General features: G+C 41.2%; 1 protein-coding gene across 5 annotated transcripts; it reads right to left on the bottom strand.

Moving 5' to 3' along the window:
* Nucleotides 1-645: 645 nt before the first annotated feature.
* Nucleotides 646-24,657, bottom strand: LOC112260387 (triadin). Of its 5 annotated transcripts, XM_024435440.2 has the most exons (8): nt 24,446-24,657; nt 21,494-21,541; nt 10,349-10,504; nt 7,070-7,138; nt 3,214-3,252; nt 2,904-2,972; nt 2,297-2,338; nt 646-1,762 (listed from the first exon to the last, which is right to left on the bottom strand). In XM_024435440.2, the coding sequence occupies exons 3-8, from the start codon at nt 10,425-10,427 to the stop codon at nt 1,299-1,301; spliced, it is 762 nt and encodes a 253-aa protein (XP_024291208.1). In that variant the 5' UTR covers nt 10,428-10,504; nt 21,494-21,541; nt 24,446-24,657; the 3' UTR covers nt 646-1,298. The 5 variants fall into 5 exon arrangements, with proteins under 5 accessions (XP_024291208.1, XP_024291205.1, XP_024291204.1 ...); XM_024435437.2 differs by lacking the exon at nt 21,494-21,541 and having other exon boundaries at nt 655-1,762; XM_024435436.2 differs by lacking the exons at nt 21,494-21,541; nt 24,446-24,657 and adding an exon at nt 11,666-11,832 and having other exon boundaries at nt 665-1,762.
* Between the last annotated feature and the right edge of the window lie 1,811 nt (nt 24,658-26,468).

The raw sequence follows: 26,468 nt of genomic DNA, 5'->3' as shown, positions 1-26,468 counted from the left end.
CCTGACATGACCCTCCAGCATAACAATGCCACCAAGACAAGAATGTCATTGTTCTGCCATGGCCAGCGAAGAGCCCGGCTCTCAACCCCATTGAGCACGTTTGGGACCTGTTGGATCGGAGGGTGAGGGCTAGGGCCATTCCCCCAAGAAATGTCAGTTAACTTGCAGGTGCCTTGGTGGAAGAGTGGGGTAACATCTCAGAGCAAGAACTGGCAAATCTGGTGCAGTCCATGAGGAGGAGATGCACTGCAGTACTTAATGCAGCTGGTGACTTATTTTTGATTTTGACCCCCCTTTGTTCAGGGACACATTATTCCATTAATGTTAGTCACATGTCGGTGGAACTTGTTCAGTTTATGTCTCAGTTGTTACGTTCATACAAATATTTACACATGTTAAGTTTGCTGAAAATAAATGCAGTTGACAGTGAGGACGTTTCTTTTTTTTTGCTGAGTTTATATGGCTAGAAACAATACAGTAATGTACATTGGGATTTAGGTCTAGGAGGTCATATGCATACACTTTTAGAAATTAACATAATTAAAAACAATAATATAACATTGAAAGACTGATTTGGGTTTACATTTGCACTTAAACACTGAATTGGTATTGTGTTCTGATATGCTGTGAAAAGGTGAGGTCTGCAGTGCTAAGAGATAACAAGACAGGGGAGAAAAGAAAAAGGAAAGAGTATTCCAATACAAACGACTGGGAGGGAATGCCCATTTAGGCACACTGTCTAACCCAAACCTTGTGGATGTATGCATACAATTGGCCATTTGTGTAACACCAAAACATCTTATTAAAAAGTATTAAAAAACAGGAAACCTTCAAGAATCCAGCAACTTTATTAACAAAGAACAAGCACATAGCTGATCCTTTCAAATCCACTTCTCCACCAAATGCAAAATAAATCATTGTCTAATTCTACAAATATCTTGTCTAGCGACTTTAAATAAAGCTATATTTTCTGATGTAAATTAACACAAAACTAAACCACATCTGAAACTAAGCTTACAGCACCTTGCCATCCTCTTGGCGCCTTTCCTTGTCCAGTTCATACTTCTATAGAGGACAGCATTATGATTTTTACCACAAGCAGGAAGTGGCTAAAACACTATGCACTATACATTGCGGAAATGGCTGTCCTGCACAGTATGGGGTTTCCTACTCCCATTCGCAGGGGTCTGTCACTGGAGACCTCTCACAGGTGGTGTTTCACCTGAATCTTTTAACATCTGTGTCAGCAGAGGGAGTGAAAGATCACCGACATCAGTGCAGGTGTGAAGAGTTTAGCATCATTTCCGGACCCCCTTATCAGACATCTTGAGCTTTTTAGCAGCCGCTTTGGGGGACTCTTTATTTTTGGCGTCTTTGGGGACCTCCACCCTTTTACCCTTCACCTCTTTCACTGACTTCTTGTCTGGCTTTGTTGCATTCTTCTTAGCTTTCTTGCCCTGCTCCTGTTTCTTATTTTCTCCCTCCTTCTCTTTGTCTCTCCTAATCTTGCCCAAGGCCTTCTTAAACTCCCCCTTCTCTGGCTTGTCCTCCATCCTAGCTGCCGTTGCCACCTTAGCCTTCTTTGCCACCTCGTCCCTCGTCACCCCTAGGACCTTCTCCTTCTCCCTGGCCAGGATGTTCCTCACCTCGGCCAGCGCCATCTTGGCAATCTTTTTGGCCTCCAATCGCTCATGGATGATGGCCAGCTGCTGGTTCAGGGCCTCCCTCAGCTTCCAGCCCACGTCTTTGGTAAGAGGGTTTTCTGGGACACGAGAATACCATTTAGCGGCTTTGACAGTTTTTTCGCTGCTAGGGCCACAACGCAAGCATATTGCTGACCACACTTCAAGCGTTTAGTAGGTTGCAAAGCACCCTGGGTAATTGGATTTGCTGACGGGGTATGTTAGGATAACAACAACTGGCATTTTGCTGCACTTTGGAAAGGTTTCGCTTTCCAGACAACATCTGTGGTCAAACACATTTTACTACACAGATGGGATTCAGTTGGTCCAACAGTTATATGATGTTGTCCAATATTACACTCAGCACACCACGCAGACATGATGGATTTCAATTATTTCATACCAAATACCTTATAACTACAAAAGGGGTAGTCAAATACAGCATGCGGCTAGAAACCAATTCATGATTGTATGTCAAGAAGCAATCATATTCTTTCTACTAGTACACTTAAATTCAAAAGATCCCAATGTGGTTATTAGAACTATGGTAAGCAAGATCTTCATAGCTCAAACTCTACTGCACACTGGAACCCACACTGATCCTCATGCAATACCTTTTTTGGCTTTTCTCTTGGAAACATGTCCTGGATTTTCATCTGAGGTTTAGGAAAACAAATAGTTAAAATATGGATATAGTCTCAGTAAGACTGGTGTATCTGCTTGGTGCTCAACCGCCAATAGGAACAGCCGAATCGCAGAGCTTGCCTATAGTAGGGGAGAGCAACCGTTACAACAGAACAAAACCAGGCTCAACCAATAACAGATGGAGGGAAGTCTTGTACCTCTCTTAGCTTTCATTGACGCCCGTGGCAAGCTCACTCATGGATGGGGCTAAGATTTTCTCTCACAATCTAATAGTAAAGCCTTTGACATGGAGTATTGTTAGTAATAATGCAGGCAGAATCTACTTGGGCCACCCCTCGTCTGGCATTGCCAAATAGTGGCTGCGGGTGAAGTCACGAAATCAGGGGCAAATTCAGTACGAATTAACAAAACTAAAACCAGCCAGACCTCAAACAGATTCTAAGTTACAGCCCCCCTCCCAAAAAAAACTAAATGTGCATGTTGATAACATGGAAAAGCAGACAAAACGCTTCAACACATGTTGAGAGCATGGACTAGACTACAAAGCAATCTGGACATTCATCCACAACAAAGTACCTTTGGTCTCAGTAGCCACCTCTTTTTTCTTGACCTTTGTTTTTGGAGATTCTGGTTCGATTAAGCTGGCTAAGAAGATTTAAAAAAAAACTATGACCACCAACATAAATCAATACTAACCTAGCAATGTTCTATTTCAAAACTTTAGCAGAATATACAGGTTTCTTTAACTAGCAGACCTGCTTTCCATGAATGGAATGCCATGCATTCACGCATCTGAAAATTGACATGTGGCGTAGTCGGCTACTCAGAGCTGCTTGAAGTTTTGCTCTCAGCAGAGAGAATAAAAAAAGGGGAGCAGGTGAAGTACCTCTGTGTCTCGCTCTTTTCTGATCGGGTCGAGGTTCATCTGATATTTTTCAAAAGGAACATGGCATTAGAATCTAACAATGACCATTACTTACTGTGACCATTACTAATGAACACCAGGCAAAACTAATATCCAAAAATGACCAGAACAAAATTTGACAACTCAAAACATGCCCATGCCAAACCCAAAAGGCGGACGGACAGATGCTACCATTCAGGGCTCTACGCTGACCATTTTTACAAGCAGCATGTGCGCCTAAGTTGAAAAATGTAGGAGCACACCAGGAAATTTGGGAGCACAATCCAAAATATTTTGAGGTAATAAAGCTAGAATCCTTCATTTTTCTAGGCGCACTGGTGCTCCTAAATACAATTCCAGGTCTTACAGCAAAATATTTAGGTGCAAAATACAAGTAAAATGGTCACACTGTGGACCCCTGCCACACATTCACGATTGCATGTGTTTACCCGTACCTCCTATTCTGATGGTTTTATTACACTACTTGTAAGAGTATGACTTGGAAATGATGACCATGTGAGTGTGACATTACTGTATAACTCATTTTACACTTTATCAATACATTTGGAATCATATTTGTCAATGGTGCCAAAGACCAATCATCATCAAAGCCCAAACAATAGATAGGTAGTTGCAATGGAAATATTTAAGATGAGTAAAGTTCATATTCAGTTTAGAGTGATTAACAAAATGTTTAGCAAATGTATATATTTTTCCCTTTCTGTAATACACATGATATCCAGTGTTCTGTTTTTAACACACTGGTTGGTCACATGTTATGGATTAAACTCATATCTGTTGATAGTGATTGGAGGTACAAGGACCGAGGACACTGATTATTATTGTATTCTGTGAAACAATGATTCTGTAGCAGCTGACAGTCACTGCCTTTAGTTTTTTGCTTCCTACAAGCGTCTTGGGCTGGTGTTGTCTCCCTGTTGCAACTTGTATTAAATCAAATTGATTTATGATTGACTTTATCTGCGACTGCTCTTCTTTTGTTCACCTGGAAATACATTTTTACAGTTGTCCACAATCAAAAGGGGCGTCAAAGCACCATTTGTACAATGGCCATCCAGGAGTCACTGGTTGTGCGCATACTCCACTTGCCTCTTCGCCAGCCCCGACAACTAAAAAGCAACATCAAGTCCTTCAGGGCTTGTTTGACAGGGTAATGCTAATAACCCAAAAGGGCACGCAACATGACCACACCTCACCAAATTGGGTCACTTGTCTAGTTCTATTTTAAAATGGGCAGTTAAGTATTACATGACCCGCTTGAGCTGCGGCGACATAATCTACTACAGCCACTATGACTTATTTTCACACGAGAGCATGAATCTCACCAGTTCAACCTGTTCCTAGCTATACGGTCAATGCTTGGTCATTGTACTTGAGTACTAAGTCAAGCCTCTAAATGAGTGAAAGCCAATACGAAATCCGAATGGATTCCACCCAAAAGCTTGCTCAGCAGGTTTATTGTATCTTTGACAGTGCCATTCCTTAAACCTTTTGTGCCAGACATGTGTTTGCGAGTATTTACAAGAAACCTGTCTTCGTTTGCTTTCAATGTTGTCATAGACAACACATTTTTGACCATACATACCATCACAAATGACTGGAATTTCTTGAGTTCCCTCTATAGACCGCATGTTTAGAGTTTGAAATCTAAACTAGCTGGGTAAGTCTCTTTAGGGCGAGTGGGAGTCAGCATTAACCCATTTCAGAGATCTGGGGTTCAGGTTATGATCTGCGTCTCAAAGCAGGTAAAAGGTCCACGGAGTGTGGAATTCGGTAAAAGTCCTTGAACTCATAGTCGGGCTCAAAAAGCATGGAATCCTCCACATCAGGGAGCACGTTTTTCCAAAACCACCTCGGACTAAGTATGCAACATCATATTTCCTAACCCTGTCCCAGGACGTCTAAAAAATTGGTTTAAGGAACAGTCGAAAGCTAGTTTCTCAAAGGGTTGGCTTTAACAAAAGTGGACAGCTAACAAGAAATGATTAACACCTGTGCAGTGCTCCAGCAAGCCGGTCTCTAAATATCTTATGTGCAAAGTTTCATCCCCCCCCAAAAATCTATACTTTACCATGCAAGGAAAAAAAGAACATTCACAAAAAAACACATAAACCTTAGCGAATAAATCATCTGAAAAACACGTTTTTAATTGTGTTTAACAAAATGGATGATGAAGACAGGGATTAGGGACAAATAGCAGACCTGAATACGTTAAAAAACCAACAAAGACAGAACATGAATGGTAATCCTAATATGGACAACAGAAAAATAAACATGATAATGAGGGAATGCTTCACTGATAAAGAAAAATTATAATCTTCCACAAAACTTTCAATAAAGTAAAAACTTAGACGAAAGGTCAAACTAAAGTAAAAAAGTATAAATATAATTCCTGCTAAGTGGATAAAAATGTGCTAACGTTAGGGCCCTAGGGCATGCAGTACTGTGGTTGGAAAAAAGAGAACCGATCTGTTACCCAAGTGCAGCTGTTCATTGCATAAAATCGGGTGTTTGCAGTCTGTTAAGTGGAAATGCACACCATAGAAAAGCTGGCTGGCATTTAAAACTGCTGCAAAAATCCTGAAGGCATAGTCTTCGTCCCACCGTCAAACATCTTCAAAAAAGACTTGACGGGTCAACATCTACACGACTTAACCCTTCAAATGATTCTTCCAGGGAATGGTGATTTTTACAGAGTGTTTTTCAACAAACGCATCTCAAGCAAATGGGAAACAAGTCTAAAGAAGCAACAAGTCCACTTGGGACTTCATGCCACGGGGGATCTGGCTACTGGTTATGGTAAGCAAGGCCTGCTGGTTGTGGAGGCCTAAGATCACACAACTCTTTCCCTGAACCCAGTCAGTCTGAGAAGTGCCAGCACTTTCCTCCTCCGCCGCTCCCTCCTCATCCTCAAACGGGTGTATGAGGCCATAGAGGAAGGTGAAGAAGCCTTGAAACCAATCGGAGCCCTCCTCCACTAACATATCCGGGACCTCCTCGAGGGAGTCCGACCTTTCCTGACTGCCATCTTTGGTCAGGCCTACGCAAACAGAGGGGAAAACAAGGAAAGGGAGATAGGGAGGGAGAAAAAGAAAGAAGACAAAAAGGTGGTAGAGCAGGGGAAAAAAGGGAGGAAAGGAAAGGGTGGAAAGTTTTAAGCGAGGTCAGGCAGCGAGGGAAACTATGCAGGTCTAAGATTGCATGAAGCAGGGTTGGAGACTAAAGAGAGGAGAGAATAGCAATAGCATAGCCTAGAGGGGGGTGGGCGGGCATTCAGAGGGACTCTATAGAATCTATCACTAGCAGCAGTGACCACAGCTGTGCCAGACAGGCAGTGGTCTGGGTGACAAAGCAGAGCAGTAGTCTTTATGGCAGACAGCAGCAGAGTAGACCGAGTACCAGAACATGGAACCAACTCATTGGACCAAACACTCCTGAAGTAGGTTCTTCCCTTTTGATTAGAAAGAAATGAGCAACTTTAAGATCATATAACAAGTGACTTAGAGATGAGAGAACACAGAAGTCTTTGTTATGACTGAGTCATTCTTAAAGCATGCAGCAATAGCCCCTGGATGTTATGTCAGTGGAAGTGAAACGCAACAGTCAGTATGGAATCAAACTTCGAAACCCCTTTTCACAACAGGCACATGCAGACTTTGTTGATTCATTGTCCAGTTTGGTAGAATTGACTAAAATAGTATCTTGTGGCAGAGATCGCTTAAACCAGTCAGTCATGCAAAAGAAAACCCAAATCAGTTATGTAATCACACAAACACACGTCAATAAATAACAATCCAGTTCAAATCGATGAACTTGCCTAGCAGTACTTTAGCATCCTCCACATCGAAGTCACCATCTCCATCAGCATCATAGGACGAAAGTTGACCTAGTAAAGTAATTGGAGTTAGTCTTTATCCCCGGGTCAGTGGGGGTTGGGTATGTATGGTGAAATGGGGGTGGGTTACTATACCCCACGCAATGAAAATAGCATAGGAAGGGGGATATTAGCATTGAAATTATAATAACAAAAACAGTATGTTAATTGCTATCATTCTTGGATGAGGATGAGGATAATCATCTCTGTTCATTTCTGCATTTCCAGAAGTATTGCTATTTATTTCTACGATAAGCAATATTATCATGAGTAATTTTTTGAATGGTCATATTAGCGTTTCTGGTAAATCTGGTTACATAATAAAGTAATAAAACATCAAAACTTGGTTAACCCAGAAGTTAAATCTTGTGTAATTTGGTCAGCTGTGTGATAAACTTCTGGGTCTATGTGTGTTAGAAGTCTCCACCCTCGCAAAAGGAAACTGCTGCCCCCCCCCAACATTCTCTGCATCTTGTGCCAATATCAGTTATGTTTAAGTCATGGTTCCAATAGTTCTTTTTTTTTTCCCCGAAGAGGTTGTCAGTTGGATATGCTCTCTGCAAGGTTTTGTTCATCTTACCCACAATATGAATATAATTTCCTGACTCAAATAGGGTTCCCTCAAGATTGCTCATTGTTCCTCTTTAGTGCATTTAACAATATGTCTCAAGTAAAAGCCTTGGGTGGCGTGTTGATACAATTAAAACCACCCTCAGACTTGGGTAGACGTAAAACTTTCATTTTTATTTGCCCATATAAAGTCTAATGGCAGAGTATACTTTTTGAAAGAATGCCTTCAGTGCACTTCCAGGCACTTCTGTACGTGCTCAAGCAATTCTTTAAACAAACATTAACAAAGAGCAAACAATTGACGTAATGAAACAATAAATGCACACAAATTAGCGGGAGACAGAGGGCATTCTGGAGAGAGATGTTCCTACTAGTGAGCCTTCTCCACACATACACCCCCTTCCCTTCTTGTGTCAACTTTCTAAATTAGGGATGTAATTTATCAAAATACTAAGCTGTAGTGTAGACCACAACTCAATTATTTTAAATAGGCTGACAACAGAAAATGCATGTGAAACTTTAACGTTCACTGCCTGCCAGACAAGGCTTGTGCAGCAATAATGTGCCATTTTTAATATTTCAGATCCATTTGGGTCCGATACAGACCCGACCCAATTTGGATCCGATTCATCTGATATATTTTGGGTAGGATCTGGTCCACCTCAGATCCGAATCGGATACTAACTTTGAAAAGAAATAACAGGATCCTGTGAGCTGGGAATTTCACAGATCCAAGTCCGTTCGGATCTCAATTTCGGGATCCGAGAATAGCATGAGCCTACGCGCAGAATCTGCCCATGAGAGATTAGCCTTATAGTAACATGTTAGCATTTCAATGTTTTAATGATGAGCTACACATTTTTCGTTCTGAAACAAACCAATCTTTTTTTTGTTCTGTTCCTACCGGAAAAATAAAAAAGTCCTGAACCAATTCGAACAAAAATGTACATTAGCCTGACATTCAATTACTTCACCAATCAATGTGGATACAGGCACTTGCTATGGAGCGTGCACGGTATAGGCCTAGTCATTTTGGCCTGGGTGCTATTGGCTGCGTAGCAATAGTTGTTTACAATGCGCAATAGACAATCAAGTGTAGGGCGCTAGATGGGACTGAAATTTTGCGGGGAGAGAGCGAGAGTGGGTGGAGGAGGAGGATTGGCTTAAGGCACTGGGCATCTTATGACATGCATTATCGGAATTAGACCCACAGAATTACACCTAGAGAGGAACGGCTTCTACAGAGGAACTTTGAATGTCTTTCAACTTCTGAGAGTTGGACCAGAGCTAGCTAGTTAACGAGCTTGTTAGTGCAGAATTAAAAACGTGTCTCAACTTGTAGTAGTTAATATATCCAATGTGAAACGTGATACTATATTATCCATAACTAGCACTGAAAAAGTGAATCCATTCTTCTCTAATTAAAAATCTTCTCAATTTCTGAACTACGCTTGTAATGTCAACAGGTTACAGTAGCCTAAGCTTCGGAGGGGGAGAGGCAAGTTGCGCACACACACACACACAAGAGCGTGCAAAGTTTTTCAGCTGGCAGGCAGACCCTGGAATAAATTTGAGTGACAGAGTGAGGGCTTTGGCACATGCGAGTTGTTGCGTTTGTGGGACCCCCAAAAAATGCCCCGAACGTAAAAGAACGTTATTAACTGTTCCCTGAACCGGTTCCAACCCCTATCACAACATAGCCACACTGTCTTATTTAAATAAACATGACTAGCTCAGCATAAAAAAGCAAGGAAGCAATGATTCAAAATATTATTTTGCCAGCTTTGCATCATTAAAAAAATACAGTGTGACTATTAAAAAAAGGTTACATCTCTTTTATGACAAATGCAACTTAAAAATGTTGTATTTTCTTGCAATAAGAATTTAGTCAAAAGCAAGTGATTAGACGATATGTATGGGAAATAAATGGATTATTTCAATTGGGACTGGAGGGCGGGTGAGTCTCATGGTTATTTGGGGGCATGATCATGGGCGCAAATATCATACCTTGCAGTGTCTCAGAGAGCTTAATGTGCAAGTCCTTTGCATTGGCTGCATGCAAGATTAAGACCAGACAAAAACATTCACATTGGAGAAATACAAATATTTGCAAGATTAATAAATGATTAACTATCAATTTGAGATCCAAACATGAGTTAGTAAACAGACATATTCAGATCCACACACTGAGCAAGTGCACACATGCACTATAGATAAAACTACGTCATGGTTGAGAAGTTGAAAGTTCAATGTTAAAATGCATCAAAGCACTCAGTATCACTTTGGGTTAGTCCTCAATGGCATTCATGACTGTAGCAAAGGCTGAAGGTTCTACCAACTGACTGTGACAGACTGCTGTAGCTAGCAGGAAATGTAGCCCTGCTACAGTACTGTAGCATTTATGTTTCCTGTTAAAAGGTTCAATGAAGCCATTTTTATCTCAATATCAAATGGGTTCTGGGTTACAATTAAGTACCTTACTTTGATTTCTTTCAATTGAAATGGCCAAAGAGAAACAAAAACAGCTTCTTGGCAAAAAAGCAATTTCTCAAGCAAGACTTTTGCTAGGACTGTCTGGGAGTGGCCTGAGAGAGGGGCCACACAGGAAAAATCACATTTTCCACTGCACTGCTCCTTTAAGGTGTCACTTACCGATGACGCCTTGGTAGTCGACCAGGTCGAAGTAGACGACGGCCACAGAGGTCCAGACGCCCAGGAGGGCAAGAACCATGAACCAGGTGAAGAAGGAGCTTCCTCCTGCTACCTCAGGCTTCTTGCCATTCTTACTGGCCAGCTGTGCTTTGGCTTCTGTGATGGTGGGTGGGAGAGAGATGAGTCAGAGAGTCAGACCTGAAACTAATACTATACAGGATAAAGACATGTGTATACATGAGCCACACACAAATGCAATGTGTTCCATTTGAGGTGTAAGGTGGTCAAAATACAGGCCTAGGCCTAAATGTTCCAGAAATCAGAAAGCTTTTGTGGTTAAAAGAAGCTGACGGCAAAGAGATATCTTGCGATATTACTGATGACTTAAGCATTTTTTTGTTTTGTTTTGCAGTCAGAGATATAAAATGGGAAGTTAAATGGGTAAGAATGGATAAACCTCATAAGCCACTGACCACATTTTTGATACTTACAACAAACAAAAAAGTAGATAAAATGTTGCCTATATATAGCATGAAAACCAAAGAATGCCACATTGCAAACCTCAAGAGGCCTGAACAGAGGCCTAGAGCTTTCAAGTAACTGAATTCAGAATTCAGTATGGTCCCCAGAGAGGCAAAAATACAAAAGCAGTGGAGTAATCATTCAGGTTTCTGTTGACACTGAACACAGAGCACTGTATGGGTAAAAACAACAGTATATTCGAAGAGACGGCAGTGGAATAATGAACAGGTGCAGAGTCTGCTAACCTAAAGCTAGGTCAAACCATTTCACACATACAGATCAAATTAACTGATATTTGTCACATGCTTCATAATCAACAAGTGTAGGGTAACAGTGAAACGCTTACTGGACACCATATATAGACACACAGCACCTGCTTATGTCATTGACAGTTCTTTATATTTTTTTGATATGAATAGTCCTGAAAAAAATCTCCAAATGCCATCAGTCATAATCAATGCAACCATTGGTCATTCGACTTCACTTTCATGCAAACCTCATCTACACACTACAGTTTGAGATTTTATTTCCAAAAGTTCAATAAAGTGGTTCCACATCTGCACCGAAACTAATCCAAAAACTAGGCACAATCCTATGACCTTATCGACAGAGCTGTGTCGTGCTCCACATCATGCCTCAGTTGAGTATAACAAACGCCCAGATGTGCACCCCTCATAATCACAACGGTTTGTCCACCATCACCAAAAAAGGAACATTTCACGGGTTGAACCAATGTCTTTTAAAGTAACCCTCATTCCGGAGAAGGTTGTTAACTGATGACATCGCTCCATCTACCTTCTGTGTGTTCGACAACCACCGCGGGTTCCAACACCGGGGTGGGCTTGACTATCGGCACTTCCATCCATGCAGACCGTCCCTGACCCGTCCGAATGGGAAAAGCTTCAGTGAGTCTTATCTCCCTTATCCTTCCCCCAAACCCCTTTGCAACAGCTACCCTCCTCTATTTGTTCCAGGCAAACTCAGCAGGAACCCGATATGGGACCTGAACCGGCTAATAGGGCTATTTTTAGAGCTGTCTGCTCGTCCACCAGAAGACATTCAGGCATTGATATGGAGAGGCGGTGTTAACGCCATGCCAATGTGACATTATCCGGCATCCCTCAGGACAGAACCCCAGGGATTCAAAGGATCATAAAAAAATGGCTGTCATTTTTACCTCCCACCACAGTAACAATAAAACAGCAACAGGCAGAGAAGGGGAGAGCTTCACTAAGTGAACTGGCTGACACTCATTCACACACTACCGTGTGGTGGAGCGGGCTGAGGGGGAGGGATTTAAAGGCTACAGGCCACAGCCCATGTAAATCCTGGCAGACTTTCAGGGACTTTGCTTGGCTGCCAGGGGGATACTCATTAGACCTACATGGGCGGTTTAAGCAGGCTCTCCGAGAGAGTAGAGTCATTTCAAAACTTCTCTGCACACTCGGGATTGAGGGACGTCATTCACAAACACAAACGTACATCACCTGCCTGACATAGGTAGAGTACAAAGCAAATCTGCTGCAAAGAATTGTGTGTATTTTGGGGAAGGAGCTGGGTTATTGCCAATGTGTTAAATGTTGCTCATCCAAGCCTCCAGAGGGGCGCAGCGGTCTAAGGCACAGCATCGCAGTTCGATCCCAGGCTGTTGTCACATCCGGCCGTGACTGGGAGACCCGTGAGGCGGTGCACATTTGGCCCAGCGTCGTCCGGATTAGGGGAAGGTTTTAACGGCCCGGGATTTCCTTGTCTCATCGTGCTCTAGTGACTCCTTGTGGCGGGCCGAGCCCCTGCAAGCTGACTTTCGGTCGTCAGTCAGGCGGTGTTTCCCCTGACACATTGGTGCGAGCAGTGTGTCAAGAGGCAGTGCGGTTTGGCAGGGTTGTGTTTCTGAGGACGCATGGCTCTCGACCTTAGCCTCTCCCGAGTCCGTAGGGGAGTTGCAGCGATGAGACAAGATTGTAACTACCAATTGGATATCACAAGAGAGAAAAAGAGGGTAAAGTAAAAATGTTGCTCATCCAGAATATCTCTCACATGACCACAAATCAAAGCAAAACGCACAATGGGCCTCACATTGCCAAGCACACATGGAAATCACCAGGGCCAGGAGATACTAGTATCGCAATACTTGTTAGTATCGTGGCAAGGAAACAAAGCACAAAGCGGATTTTACTTCTTTAGGAAAACATCCCTAACATTGGAAACAAACATTATGTTGTCATCAAGTCTCACAGTTCTTTATTTTCCAAGCTATAACATACAGTATTTTATTGTTTTGAAAGGACCAAAGAGAGCTCTGCTTCTGTGTTATCATTTTTGCCATGGAAAAAAATAGTTGCAATACTTAGTTGCAATACTGGTACCATCCCGGTCCTAGAAATCACATTAAAATATAAAACACAGGAAAACACAAACTACTATGTCATGCGCTGTCACAACCCTGGTCGGAAAGTTGTTGGTCATGTTAAAAGGAAAGGTTGCACGAGAGAGAGACTCCACAAATCTAACAGCATAGATTGATTATATTCTTATGCTTAAGCTTATTTTTTGTTTATTAAACACTTCTTTTGCAATCCGAATTCCATTTATCAAAACTCCAACAATACATTGCTTCTTTGACATCAACAAAGGAACAGCCGACTGGTCGCATCGGTGATGTTGGCCAATCGGGAGGTACTAAAGTGTCCATAGAGTTATGTTCCTATTTGATCAAAATAAAAAAATAGCTGGCTATCTAAGAGCACCGGGCCATGCAAAACAAACTAGCCCACTCGGATCTAGCAGGTGTTTGGGGATGGAATAAGCTTGCTAGATAGCAAGCTACAACAACTCCAACACTGCACGTTTTACAGAAATTAAGTTCAAATACCAAATCAGATTAATGTCAGTTTATTCCAAGATATTTATTTCTGCTGAACTGCCTGATCTTTATTGGCCAATATAACTTGCAGGAGATCATGGTAGCCAATGTTTGTGTTAGCCATTATCTGGATTTACTGTTACTACTGCGAGTAAAACGTTAGTAATGTTAGCATGTGGCTAACTATAGCACTGACAGCTAACAACAGAGTTTTAGCCAGTTTGGTTATAGATGTTCAATGTCTACTATGATGGTAAAGGTTCATCTTGATTTTGTGTAACAATACGAGAAATGCTAATGTGATGAACTGCTAATAAGTGAGGTGTTTTAAGGCTGCTAGTGGTTAGCGAGTAGGGGTAAGCCAGCAGGGGTGTAAAATATGGCCTTTTCAAACTTATGGGCTATTCACAGATTTTTAAAAATGTTATCTCTAAATAAGATTTGTTGTACAATTAAAGGTCAAATACACTGCACTTTAAACAGTCAGCAATAATCTTAGTTATTATTATTTATTTTTTGGGTCTATTTTACCCCCTTTTCTCTCCCCAATTTCGATCTCGTTTTATCGCTGCAACTCCCCAACGGGCTCGGGAGTCGAAGGTTGACTCGTGCGCCCTCCGAAACCCGCCAGACTGCGCTACTTAACACCCCCTTAACCCGGGAACCAGCCACACCAATGTGTCGGAGGAAACACTGTTCAACTGACGACCGAGGTCAGCCTGCAGGCGCCCACAAGGAGTCGCTAGAGTGCAATGAGTCAGGTAAAGCCCCCCTGCCAAACCCTCCCCCAAACCGGACGGTGCTGGGCCAATTTTGCGCCGTCCTATGGGACTCCCGATCACGGCCGGTTGTGACACAGCCTTGGAACGAACCTGGATCTGTAAGTAACACCTCTAGCACTAGCGATGCAGTGCCGTAGACCGCTACACCACTCGAGAGGCCCAGTCAGCAATAATCTAATGAATTCAGGGCTTGTGAAATTATACTTAGGCTAAATAAGCCTTCCACAAACACAAGACCCACGAATAATTACATTATTTTATCAAAATAGTTGCAATAATCACTGATCTGGCTTTCAAATCTGTCCATGAAAATGCCCTTTTTGTTACAATTTTAACCAGCACCATGTATAATGCACATTTAGTTCTTGTAGCTGGCATTATGGAAAATGAACACTAAGTTTAGCCAACTTTGATCTATTTGCTAGTTAACAAGGCAGAACAGTTGAATTGTTATGAACACACCGTTCTGTCCTTCTCCAACTGTTTGAACAGCAGGCTAGCCTGTCCACTTTGTTCAGATGTTGAAATCAAGTGGCCTATGACCCATTCTGATGGACCAAACCTCAAATGCAAATAGCAAGTTAAAACTTTTTGTCGGGGAGGAAGAAATGACCTCTCATTGTGTTGTGGGAGTGGCGGGGGGGGGGGTTGCTGTGTGTGTGTATAAACAGAGAGGAAGAGGTGAGGCAAGGTTTCACTCATCAAAATCTGTCCAAAATAAGCCCAATGCATTTTATCAGCTTATTTTGGACCTAAGCGTGTCATCGGCCTTCTCGATTTTGGGATGACTCCCCCTATTGTTAGAGGAGTGGGATTTTTCCTATGGAAAATGTCTCAGTTCTTCCATGGCCTGCATGCTCACTAGACATGTCACCCATTGAGCATGTTTGGGATGCTCTGTATTGAAGTGTACGGCAGCGTGTTCCAGTTCCCATCTATATCCAGCAACTTTGCACAGCCATTGAAGAGGAGTGGGACACCATTCCACAGGCCACAACCAACAGCTTGATCAACTCTATATGAAGGAGATGTGTCGCGCTGTATGAGGCTAATATTGGTCACACAAAATAGACTGGTTTTCTGATTCACGCCCCTAGCTTTTATTTGTACTTTTTAGTACCAGTCAAAAGTTTGGACACACATATTGAATCATGTAGTAACCCAAAAAAAGTGTTAAACAAATCAAAATATATTTTCTATTTGAGATTAATAAAAGTAGAAACCCTTTGCATTGATGACAGCTTTGCATACTCTTGGCATTCTCTCAACCAGCTTCAACTGGAATGCTTTCCCAACAGTCTTGAAGGAGTTCCCACATATGCTGAGCACTTGTTGGCTGCTTTTCCTTCACTCTGCTGCCCAACTCATCCCAAACCATCTCAATTTGGTTGAGGTTGGGGGATTGTGGAGGCCAGGTCATCTCATGCAGCACTCTGTCATTTTTCTTCTTGGTCAAATAGCCCTTACACAGCCTGGAGGTGTGTTGGGTTGTTGTCCTGTTGGGAAAAAATTATATCCCACTAAGCCCAAACCAGATGGGACGGCGTATCACTGCAGAATGCTGTGGTAGCCATGCTGACTAAGTGTGCCTTGAATTCTAAATAAATCACTGACAATGTCACAAGCAAAACACACCCACACATCACACCTCCTCTTCCATGCTTTACGGTGGGAAATACACATGCAGAGATCATCCGTTAACCCACACCGCATATCACAAAGACACGGCGGTTGGAACCAAAAATCTCCAATTTGGACTCCAGACCAAAGGACAAATTTCTCCAGGTCTAATGTCCATTACTTGTGTGTGTATGTGTACATACATACATACATATATATATACACTGCTCAAAAAAATAAAGGGAACACTTAAACAACACAATGTAACTCCAAGTCAATCACACTTCTGTGAAATCAAACTGTCCATTTAGGAAGCAACACTGATTGACAATAAATTTTACATACTGTTGTGCCAATAGAATAGACAACAGGTGGAAATTATAGGCAATTAGCAAGACACCCCCAATAAAGGAGTGGTTCTGCAGGTGGTGACTACAGACCACTTCTCAGTTCCTATGCTTCCTGGCTGATGTTTTGGTCACTTTTGAATACAGGTAACGAGTGGAGGACAGAGGAGCCTCTTAAAGAAGAAGTTACAGGTCTGTGAGAGCCAGAAATCTTGCTTGTTTGTAGGTGACCAAATACTTATTTTCCACCATAATTTGCAAATAAATTCATAAAAAGTCCTACAATGTGATTTTCTGGATATTTTTTCTAATTTTGTCTGTCATATTGAAGTGTACCTATGATGAAAATTACAGGCCTCTCTCATCTTTTTAAGTGGGAGAACTTGCACAATTGGTGGCTGACTAAATACTTTTTTGCCCCACTGTACGTACGTATATACATACATACATACATACATACATACATACATACATACATACATACATACATACATACATACATACATACATACATACATACATACATACATACATACATATATACATACATACATACAACCGGTCAAAAGTTTTAGAACACCTACTCATTCAAGTATTTTTCTTTATTTTTACTATTTTCTATATTGTAGAATAATAGTGAAGACATCAAAACTATGAAATAACACATATGGAATCATGTAGTAACCAAAAAAGTGTTTTATATTAGAGATTCTTCAAATAGCCACCCTTTGCATTGATGACAGCTTCGCACACTCTTGAAATTCTTTCAACCATACATACATACATACATACATACATACATACATACATACATACATACATACAGTGCCTTGCGAAAGTATTCGGCCCCCTTGAACTTTGCGACCTTTTGCCACAGACATACCCCAAGCGACTTACAGCTGTAATCGCAGCAAAAGGTGGCGCTACAAAGTATTAACTTAAGGGGGCTGAATAATTTTGCACGCCCAATTTTTCAGTTTTTGATTTGTTAAAAAAGTTTGAAATATCCAATAAATGTCATTCCACTTCATGATTGTGTCCCACTTGTTGTTGATTCTTCACAAAAAAATACAGTTTTATATCTTTATGTTTGAAGCCTGAAATGTGGCAAAAGGTCGCAAAGTTCAAGGGGGCCGAATACTTTCGCAAGGCACTGTACATACATACATACATACATACATACATACTAGAGGTCGACCGATTATGATTTTTCAACGCCAATACCGATTATTGGAGGCCCAAAAAAGCCGATACCGATTAATCGGCAGATTTTTAAAAATGTACTTGTAATAATGACAATTAAAACAATACTGAATTAACACTTATTTTAACTTAATATAATACATCAATAAAATCAATTTAGCCTCAAATAAATAATGAAACATGTTCAATTTGGTTTAAATAATGCAAAAACAAAGTGTTGGAGAAGAAAGTAAAAGTGCAATATGTGCTATGTAAGAAAGCTAATGTTTAAGTTCCTTGCTCAGACGTTTTAGGTTGTACTTATTATAGGAATTATAGGACTATTTCATTAACCTTCGACTATTGGATGTTCTTATAGGCACTTTAGTGTTGCCAGTGTAACAGTATAGCTTCCGTCCCTCTCCTCGCTCCTCCCTGGGCTTGAACCAGCAACACAACGGCAACAGCCACCATCGAAGCAGCGTTACCCATGCAGAGCAATGGGAACAACTACTAGAAGGCTCAGAGCGAGTGACGTTTGAAACGCTATTAGCGTGCGCTAACTAGCTAGCCATTTCACTTAATTTACACCAGCCTCATCTCGGGAGTTGATAGGCTTGAAGTCATAAACAGCGCAATGCTTGACGCACGAAAGTGCTGTTTGAATGAATGTTTACACGCCTGCTTCTGCCTAAAACCGCTCAGTCAGATACTTAGATACTTGTATGCTTGAATGCTCAGTCAGATTATATGCAACGCAGGACACGCTAGATAATATCTAGTAATATCATCAACCATGTGTAGTTAACTAGTGATTATGATTGATTGTTTTTATAAGATAAGTTTAATGCTAGCTAGCAACTTACCTTGGCTTACTGCATTCGCGTAACAAGCGCTTCCTTGTGAAGTGCAACGAGAGAGAGGCAGGTCGTTATTGCGTTGGACTAGTTAACTGTAAGGTTGCAAGATTGGATCCCCCGAACTGACAAGGTGAAAATCTGCCGTTCTGCCCCTGAACAAGGCAGTTAACCCACCGTTCCTAGGCCGTCATTGAAAATAAGAATGTGTTCTTAACTGACTTGCCTAGTTAAATAAAGGTATAAAAATTTAAAAAATCGGCGCCCAAAAACACTGATTTCTGATTGTTACGAAAACTTGAATTTGGCCCTAATTAATCGGCAATTCCGATTAATCGGCCGACCTACAATAAATAAATAAATACCTACCTTCCTACCAACCAGTATTGATGCACGGACCGGTTTGGATTTTTACTTTGTCATTATGGGATATTGTGTGTAGATTGATGAGGGGAAATAACTATTTCATCCATTTTAAAATAAGGCTGTAACGTAACAAAATGTGGAAAAAAAGTCAAGGGGTCTGAATACTTTCCAAACACACTGTATATCATAAAAAACGGTATACCGCCCTGCCCTAGCATCACCTCATTACATACAGATCTCTGGTGTAAATGGGAAGGTGCACACAGCACAGAAGAAGCGAAGGAGACGAGACCAAAAAGAAAACATGAGAACAATCAAGACAATCGCTCATAAAAAAAACAGAAAGAAAAACATTATTCTTGCTAAACAAGGCATTTGGAATATTTTGTAAAAACATCAATTCAAATTGATTCGATAAAAATCGCCCAGCCCTAGTGTAAAAGGGGACATGCTAAAAGCCTGCGTACTGTATAAGTGATACACATATTTTTAGCTGATACAGAATACAGAAATAACAGGATATTGGCAGATGATAAGTTGGCTGAAACACAACCGGCCGTGATCGGGAGTCCCATAGGGCAGCGCTCAACGTCATCCGGGGTAGGTCGTCATTGTAAATAAGAATTTGTTCTTAACTGACTTGCCTAGTTAAATAAAGGTACAAGGAAACATTTTACTATCCGTTTTCAATAATAAAACTATTTGCATCTGTTTTGCATAAGGTATTTGCTACTCGCTCACATTTTCAAACACTTAGCCTTCACAAGATTACAAGAGAATGAAAATAGCCTACCAAGTGAGCCTAAAAATAAATGCCAACAAACTGTCTAAACTGTTTGCATTCCCCGTTGGAACATGGGTACTGACAGTCCTGAAAAGGTTGCAGCCCTAATCTAGCAGACCTACGTTTTAAAGCCCCTAAGCCATTTGTGCAGGCGTTTACGGATTTTGCATGTCATCCTTTCAGAGGGGCCATGCTAATCTCTGTATCAATCCAATTTTTGCTGCCGAAGCGTTTACTACAACCTTCCCTACCGACTCTCTCTGGAGAGACATACCCCCTCACTCACACTGGCCAGACTTGTTTCTGGCCACAGACAGACTACCAACTGAATACTGTTACTTCCTTTTTAATTGTGTAGTTAGTTGTAAGAAACTCGCTCTCTCTGTTCTCTTTCTCTGCTGGTGTCATTTGTGGGTATGTTGTTCTGTTTGAGCTTGCATAAGGATCCTGTGGAATGTCTGCTTTGACACAGTCCCCTTCTCTTTCAAACACATGCTCTCTCTCTCTCTCTCTCTCTCTCTCACAGACACACGCACACCTCGATTTTAGGGACTTAAGTTGGTGCATGTGGTCACATTGACAAGATAATGTTACCACCGTCCTCGACTCCCCCACCCCCTGGCTCTCACACAAGGCCAGTTTGATTTAATCATGATCTGTTTGGTTTCCCAACTAATACCACCTGGTTACTTCATACACTGTCATGGTTTGGCTAAAAGGGCCAGTCACAAGTTACCAAGTCCACAGAAAGGGGAGTGGAAGAGACTCCCAGACCAGATACAGGAAAGATACAGGGTAAACTAATCAAATGGCTACACGTCCCCCTCCTCAAATACCTTGACTAACCGGTGCCCCTGCACATTGACCCTGTACCGGTACCCCCTGTATATAGCCTCGTTGCTGTTTTTTTACTGGTGCTCTTTAACTATTGGATATTTTGAACTTATCTATTTTTTTTTTTAACTTCACACTTATTTTTCTTAAAACTACATTGTTGGTTAAGGGCTTGTAAGTCAGATTTTACTGTAAGATCTACACCTGTTGTATTCGGCGCATGTGACAGATAACATTTGATTTGATGCTGCTAAATACTTCCTTCAAGCACATAGGGCCAACACACCAGCCTCCATTCATAACCAAAGTTACCTTTAGAGATACTGCTCACATTACCAGTAACATAACAGCATTCTATGGACTATGTGGGAGCATCAGGAAATGAACTATGATGCTCAGTTGAAATCTAAAATGAAGCTTTTTCGCTGATGTAGCGCCAGACACAATTTAAAAGCAATTAGCCTAAATCGTTTCAAAACCACCTTACTGACTCTCCATAAAGACATGCTTGTGTCCTTTAACGTCTGTAGAACAAAGACATTCAGAACCATAGTGCAAACTGAACAAACAGAGTCCGGTCTCTGAGACGCAGCAGGACCACATACTGTACAAAGGACTCTAGTAATAAAGTGGGCAAATTGACTTATTCAAATACTGATACTTCGGTGCCATCAATTCAATAGCAGTAAAAATTAACTCAAGGATCAGTGAGAGCAACAAACCAAAAAACTTCAGCATAGCTGACAAGAATGTGCAAAATGTTCACAACCCTCATTCATCAGTTATACAACATTTTCAGTCCTACAACTCTTGTACAGCTCGGTGCAAAATCCAAAGCAGAACAGGCAAGCAAAACAACATCCCCTACAAACAAGCTCACACCACACATGCAAGATTATTCCCTAACTAAGAATAGTATTTAGTTTGGGGGGTGGGAGATACAATGCAAAGAAAACACACAAGGTCACATGTCAGTTGTTGCCTTTACCAGTTCTGTGGCCTTCGTCCAATTAAACCATCAGGCTGAGAGAAGAGGCTGGAGGGAGCAAATTCATTGTTTATAAATAATAATATGACAAGGCATAATAAAATATGGCATGTCAATAGAAACACTGTGTAGAATATCAATGACAATCCAACCTCTGAACAAACAATATGTTGAAAGGATGCAGATTCAAAAGGAACAGCTGTTTTTATATTTTGGTCATACAGTATAGTAACTGACTTCCACATACTTCTTCTGTATTATTACATAAATGCAGCATGTTGAAAGGGAAACTAGGAAATAGCTTTCACGTTGAGGCATCAATAAGTCCCTATAGCTTTAAATTATTTTTGAAATGTAAACTTTATTTAGTTAGACAAGTCAGTCAAGAACTAATTCTGATTTACAATGACAGCCGACACCCGCTAAACCCAGATGACGCTGGGCCATTTGTGCGCCACCCTAAGGGACTCCCAATAACAGCCGGTTGTGATACAGCCTGGACTCGAACCAGGGTGTCTGTAGTGATGCCTCCCACACTGAGATGCAGTGCCTTACACGGAACCCAATCCCGGCTGCGCGCATGCCCCATTGTGCGCCATCGCGCACAAATGTATTTTGTCCTCCCACACCAAATGCGATCACGGCAAGCAGGTTCAATTATATTAATTTGGGGACAGGTCGAAAAGCATTAAACATTTATGGCAATTTAGCTAGCTAGCTTGCACTTGCTAGCTAATTTGTCCTATTTAGCTAGCTTGCTGTTGCTAGCTAATTTGTCCTATTTAGCTAGCTTGCTGTTGCTAGCTAATTTGTCCTGGGATATAAACATTTGAGTTGTTATTTTACCTGAAATGCACAAGGTCCTCTACTCCACCAATTAATTCACACATAAAACGGTCAACCGAATCGTTTCTAGTCATCTCTCCTCCTTCCAGGCCTTTTCTTCTCTTGACTTTATATTGCGATTGGCAACTTTCATAAATTAGGTGCATTACCGTCACTGACCTCGTTTGTCTTTCAGTCAGCCATGTGGGTATAACCAATGAGGAGATGGCACATGGGTACCTGCTTCTATAAACCAATGAGGAAATGGGAGAGGCAGGACTTGCAGTGCAATCTGCGTCAGAAATAGAACTGACTTCTATTTTAGCCCTTGGCAATGCGTGCGAGCAGTGTGGGTGCAATTATTGAATAATATAGATATCAAATTTTATTTTGCAATGCTCGCGCACTCGACACGAGAGGTGTAGTCAGCCTGTTAGACCACTGTGCCACACGGGAGCTATAGGCACGCAGTTGGTAGTCATCAGATGTTGGGAAGTGAGTATGAGGCTTGTTCAGGGGGGGTGCAACATAACCCATGTTAACTAACAGAAATGTATCACAGATGCGTCTTTCTTGTTGAATAGTGTCAGTTCTACAAATTACATTTCTATCAGCAACTTCCTGAACTATCAGCAACTTCCTGAACAGTTCACCTAATGAATATGCCCCTGTACAACTTCAACATACATGTAAGGGGAGGAGCCTTGAGTTGTGAAACGCTCCGATAAGAACAGTACATAATGTTCCAAAGGACTTTTTATTAATACAACCACCGTTTGATCATGCATAACATGCAAAGTGTGTACCTTCAACTCATTTGCAACCACTTGAAGTTGATAAAAAGTTTGCAATTGCTTACTTGATGACTTCTAAACGTTCCCTTATGGCAGGAACCATAATATTCACACCGATATGATCGATTTGCATGATAGTCGCCTGATGATTATCATCTTTTTGAAAGTGTAACAAAACATGGTATAAATGCTGCGTTCTATATCAGATGAATAAGAAAAACTAGTTATGGAAGTAGCCTAAAAATGTGGGGCACTGAAACACTGATAGTAACAGAAGATTGCCACAATCTACTTACCTTTGTGCAACACATTCTAAGGTTATATAAGTCTACAAGAACTAGATGTCTACGAAAAACAACTGACTTGCCTGGTTAAATAAAGGTTAAATATATTTATTTTTTAAATACAATAAAATTTCGGGTAAACTTTTCTAAGGACACGTGTCACAATGACACTGGAGTTTTTGAAAAGGGGCCCAATATTTAGCATGACTTGTACAAGCACCCCCTTGCAGTCTGCCCTGAAACCAATAGTTTAGAAAGTTTAAAGCAGGGAGCTTAGCCCATGCCAATATAATTCATCATCTCGATAACTTGGGGAGCGGTCCTGCGATGAGAAAAAGGGGTGTCCATATAATTTCAAAGGGATCCATATGGGTCCTGGTTCGCAACAGTGACGATATAAGCCACGTGTAACCCCTCCCACGTTCTCCCACTATTGACACGTGAGCACTTGGGAGAAATGAAGGAAAAGTAAATGGGGGGGAACAATACGCGCAACTGATGCCGTTTCCGCTGAAGTCTACGAGGTTGATATTGTAATTGGTCTCGCTGCGTAAAATGACACATATTGTCATACGTGAGCACAAGATGATACAGATACCATAGCCAATCTAAAATGCACGGGCTTTGGTCGTGCAAACTATTCTTTGCAACCTGACGAATTGCACGAACATTTTTCAAATCGAACAAATGCCCTGTCATGAATAGTATGTATAGTAAGATAGGGAAAGCGTCTGAAATCTGGATATAAAGAGACACTGTTTGTGTTGTTTACTATAACTCGAAACAATGTACTGTACAGTTGATGGTTCCGTAAAAAGGGGCACAATTGCTGGCTTACTTTGTTGGTATATTGTTGACGTTATGCTACATACTCTCCAGTTTTATAGGCTTCGTATTATTTATTGTATTTGTTATATCGTATTGTTGTAGGCTAACTTGCAATGCTTAAATGAAAATGTCAATATTGCCCCCCGATTAACTTTTAAAGCCATTCTGCAGCTAAGTGAAGGTTGGTTCCATGCACCACTGCCACTACTAAAATTACGAACCTTTCATTTTGTGTCCTCGTGCGTTTTTCTTCGGGGCCATGGCTATTCGAAGTTGCTTGAATTCAAGTAGAAATGTGCAAATTCAAAATTAACGAGCTTCACTCTCAATTTCTTGCACTAAAGGTGGCCCAATAGAAATCAAATCTCTGCCCTCATAACCCGAAGCCCATAGCAACCCCGTCTGCTGTTTAGTGAATGCGCCCTCAGCCAGTGCGAGCTTCACGAAGACAAGGTGGGCGGAGAAAAGGAAAATCTCGTCCAATTCGCTTTCAGGGGTGGTTGTCTTATTCAATCGTATGGATACAGTCATTGGGATACCCCCGCAGGCTAGAACCGCCTTGTTTATCCCCCCTTTATGTGGTTTTAACTATAAGGGATACAGCTTTTGTCAAAATTGACTTTTCGTAGGTTATGACAACTACGCTGAAGAAGACAGCTTGTCTGTCGAAACGTTGGTTATTAGGTTATTAAATGATTGCATCTGAGCTCCTAGTGTGCGGCAGTTTTTTAGAAGAACTTACGCAGCATGTTAGTATAATTAACGTAGCAGTTTAGGATACTTATGTTAAGGTTAGGGTTAGCTAAAATGCAAAAAAATATATTTTTGACATTCATTTGACAAAAGCTGTATTCCATCTAGACATAACCGTTTTACGTCAGCGCTCGAACGTGGCAAGATGGAAGATACACCCATCGCGAGAACTGACTGTTTTTCACAGTACTGTATTAGCTTGTTATTACATAACCTATGTAATCTCTGAGCCTTTGTGCAGTTGTAACCAGTTTTTAACAAATATGTGGCTTTAAACCACGTAATCTTGTTGTGAATGTGATTGATGGATGTTTTATGTGCATTTGATAGAGAACTCTCAGTATCACAAAGATGAGACCGTGCAGAGAATGACCACCGTCAGCGTCACACGGATCAGAGAACGTGCAGAGAATGAATCACATAGAGTAGCCTAGCTTCCATGAGCTCAGTAGTGCTTGCGCAATTAAATCCAGTGTCAACGGTGGTGATTCTACTCTTATTCATCAGAAACCAATATATATTATTATCAAAGTAGAGAACCCCCTTTATAAATGGCAAATATTCAATCGACAGCATACTAAATCTAAATCATTACTGTCCAGTTCAATATTAAATTCTGATGTAGCCTACACGTGCTAGCCTAGTATACTGTGTGTCTGTAGGTTGATGTTCCATACATTGTGCCCTTCCCCAATTTATTCAATTGTCCACATCATCAAAGACAGTGCAGATGGGTCTTTTCCAGGCAATGTGAAAATCCTAGACACACTTTGCCTGTATAAAACTACACATACGTATACACAATTTTTTTGATTGAACTAAGGACATTTAGTTTTAGTTGAAGTCGAAAGTTTACATACACCTAGCCAAATACATATACAACATGATGCTGAATACACCCCCGCAACATGATGCTGCAACCCCCGTGCTTCACGGTTGGGATGGTGTTCTTCGGCTTGCAAGCATCCCCCTTTTTCCTCCAAACATAACGATGGTCATTATGGCTAAACAGTTCTATTTTTGTTTCATCAGACCAGAGGACATTTCTCCAAAAAGTACAATCTTTGTCCCCATGTGCAGTTTCAACCTGTAGTCTGGCTTTTTTATGGCAGTTTTTGAGCAGTGGCTTCTTCCTTGCTGAACGGCCTTTCAGGTTATGTCGATATAGCACTCGTTTTTACTGTGGATATAGATACAGTGAGGGGGGAAAAGTATTTGATCCCCTGCTGATTTTGTACGTTTGCCCACTGACAAAGAAATATCAGTCTATGATTTTAATGGTAGGTTTATTTGAACAGTGAGAGACAGAATAACAACAACAAAATCCAGAAAAACGCATGTGAAAAATGTTATGAATTGATTTGCATTTTAATGAGGGAAATAAGTATTTGACCCCTCTGCAAAACATGACTTAGTACTTGGTGGCAAAACCCTTGTTGGCAATCACAGAGGTCAGACGTTTCTTGTAGTTGGCCACCAGGTTTGCACACA

Source organism: Oncorhynchus tshawytscha, linkage group LG10 (assembly GCF_018296145.1).
Source record: "Oncorhynchus tshawytscha isolate Ot180627B linkage group LG10, Otsh_v2.0, whole genome shotgun sequence".
In the NCBI taxonomy this organism is placed as follows: domain Eukaryota; kingdom Metazoa; phylum Chordata; class Actinopteri; order Salmoniformes; family Salmonidae; genus Oncorhynchus; species Oncorhynchus tshawytscha.
Note: the sequence above shows the minus strand (reverse complement) of the source record. Positions and strands in the feature narration are given on the sequence as shown.